Below are 2,082 nucleotides of genomic sequence, written 5' to 3' on the forward strand. Positions count from 1 at the left end.
AAATTTTTGAAGCAAAGATGAAATCGTCTTTAAATTTTAAGTCGAATCACTTAACTATTAGGATGTTTTATCCTTAATCGGTTTTTGCACAAGGACAACATTTGTATTTTAAAGACATTTAATCTTTAGCCTCATGAGTAAAACGCATTTAGAGTAAAACGCATTGCTCTTCATGCAATCAAGAATATTTTCCTCCTTACTTAGTTTGCACGTACAACCAAAAGCTCTTGCCAGCCGAATGCTGCCATTCGTTAGGTCCCGACAGAATGTTTAAATCCAAGTCAACTTTTGCTTGATTGCAGTTTCTAGACACTACCAAACACTGAATTTTACAAACAAGTGTTACCTTGGGAACTAACACGTAACTATGTTACATTCGTTTGTTTATCCAATAGCTTCAAATTTATTTTCATTGAAATTTCTATCAATTTCATTTCATTTGTCATTAAATTCAAATAACTTTCCATCATCGATTAAAACCGAGGGTTTATTTTCCGTACCATCAAAATGGTAATTTTACAAGTGAAACGTGGTGATGAAAATCTCTTTCTTTATGAAACAACTGTAAATGAGAACACCAATACGGTTATCCAGGATATAACAGCCATCTACAATGGGCGCCTTAAAATCGAACGCATTTGTATGGAAATGGAAGAGTTAGCCTCTCATGGAACTATGATGCCACCAGAAATGATGGGATTAACCGATGAACAAGTTGAGGAATTAAAATTGAAAGATGTTTGGGCTGAGAAGTGTATACCATCGGGAGGATTTATCTACAACAAAGATCCCATAGGACGAAGAAATGGCCAACAGCCTAAAGAGAAAATGCAAGAAGTTTTACGTAAAGCCATAGTGGATGCCAAAGCTATGATTGACAAGAAATTGGTGGCTGCCAAAACTCCTCTAACTCAGAAAATCGTCTCTGAAGCTTTAAATCTTCTGAAGGGAGCTGTGACCATTGTCTACCCAATGCAATTACCACCTCATGATGTTATACGCATGGAATTCAGTAATACCGAAGATTTAACTGGTACCCAGGCGTCCAAAGAAGTTATTGAGCCCTCGCAGGCTCAACTATGGTTTGCTGGACGTTTAATTTTGAATGATAAAAAATTGGCCGATTTCGTGGGTCGCCATGATAAAACTAAAGTGGTGGTCAAATTAAATCGCCATGGTGAAGGACCCCCTTCACGGGAGCCAGTCATAACCGATGACTTACGCAAACGTATGATGGCCGATGCCTATCGTCGTCAGGAGGAATTAAAGAAATTGGAATTGGATGAAGATGATCATTATTTGAATTCCAGTTGGGCAGATGGTGGCAGTATGAAACGTCAGGTGCATGGTTTGGAGAATGTTCGCTTTCGTTTAGGATGAAGAGGAGAAGCAAAGTTTTCAGGATATGGATGTTTTTTTTAACGAAATGAAAATAATTTTAGTAAAAATAAACAATTAGAATAATTTTGTTTGTCCCTAATTTTAGTGAAAATAAATAAGAAAAATAAAAAATTTTTTTGCACTATTTTTTTTTTTACAAATATTCAATGAAATTTGTCCCAGTTTTGTGGCTTTAGAATTTTATTTTTTGGTACGACTTGAAGGCTTAGTGTGGCATCAGAATCTACACTTTTCACTCCGGTACGCTGCACTACAAACATTGAGTGTCATTTTGAACCTAGTTAAGAGACATTGGAGGTATTATTGGACACAGGTTTTACCGAAAACCGGACGACCGAACCTTCCACGACAATTCAGTGTAATTGTTACCATTGTGTTTAGTGGCAAATTTGCCACTGTGTTCATGTAATTTTGATATTTTTATGCCACTTTTTGCTCAAGTTGTGCCACTTCTTCAATAATAAACCGTGATATTTATTTGGATTTCTTTTTATCCTGCATGCCATTAAAAAAGAAAATATATGGATAAAAGGTTCAAAATTGATCGAATTGGATACCTTTGTCACGAATTGTGAGCTGTAAACGACCGACAAAACCATCACACACTGTACAAAAGTGGATCTGCGGTATCTTCAACCATTTCCGGCGAAGCGCCGTCTTGAGATAATAGACACTATCATA

The 2,082-nt window shown here is 36.5% G+C and overlaps 1 protein-coding gene across 1 annotated transcript; it reads left to right on the forward strand.

Annotated features, from left to right (window-relative positions):
* Positions 1-413: 413 nt before the first annotated feature.
* On the forward strand, positions 414-1,516 carry LOC142238632 (cilia- and flagella-associated protein 298). Its single transcript, XM_075310323.1, has one exon. The coding sequence runs from the start codon at positions 508-510 to the stop codon at positions 1,378-1,380; it is 873 nt and encodes a 290-aa protein (XP_075166438.1). The 5' UTR covers positions 414-507; the 3' UTR covers positions 1,381-1,516.
* The last annotated feature ends 566 nt before the right edge of the window (positions 1,517-2,082 follow it).

The sequence above is a fragment of the Haematobia irritans genome, chromosome 5 (assembly GCF_050003625.1).
Source record: "Haematobia irritans isolate KBUSLIRL chromosome 5, ASM5000362v1, whole genome shotgun sequence".
Taxonomy (NCBI): Eukaryota; Metazoa; Arthropoda; class Insecta; order Diptera; family Muscidae; genus Haematobia; species Haematobia irritans.

Excerpts from the sequence above, each read along its gene's own strand:
- LOC142238632 (XM_075310323.1), top strand. The coding sequence starts at position 508 with ATGGTAATTTTACAAGTGAAACGTGGTGATGAAAATCTCTTTCTTTAT.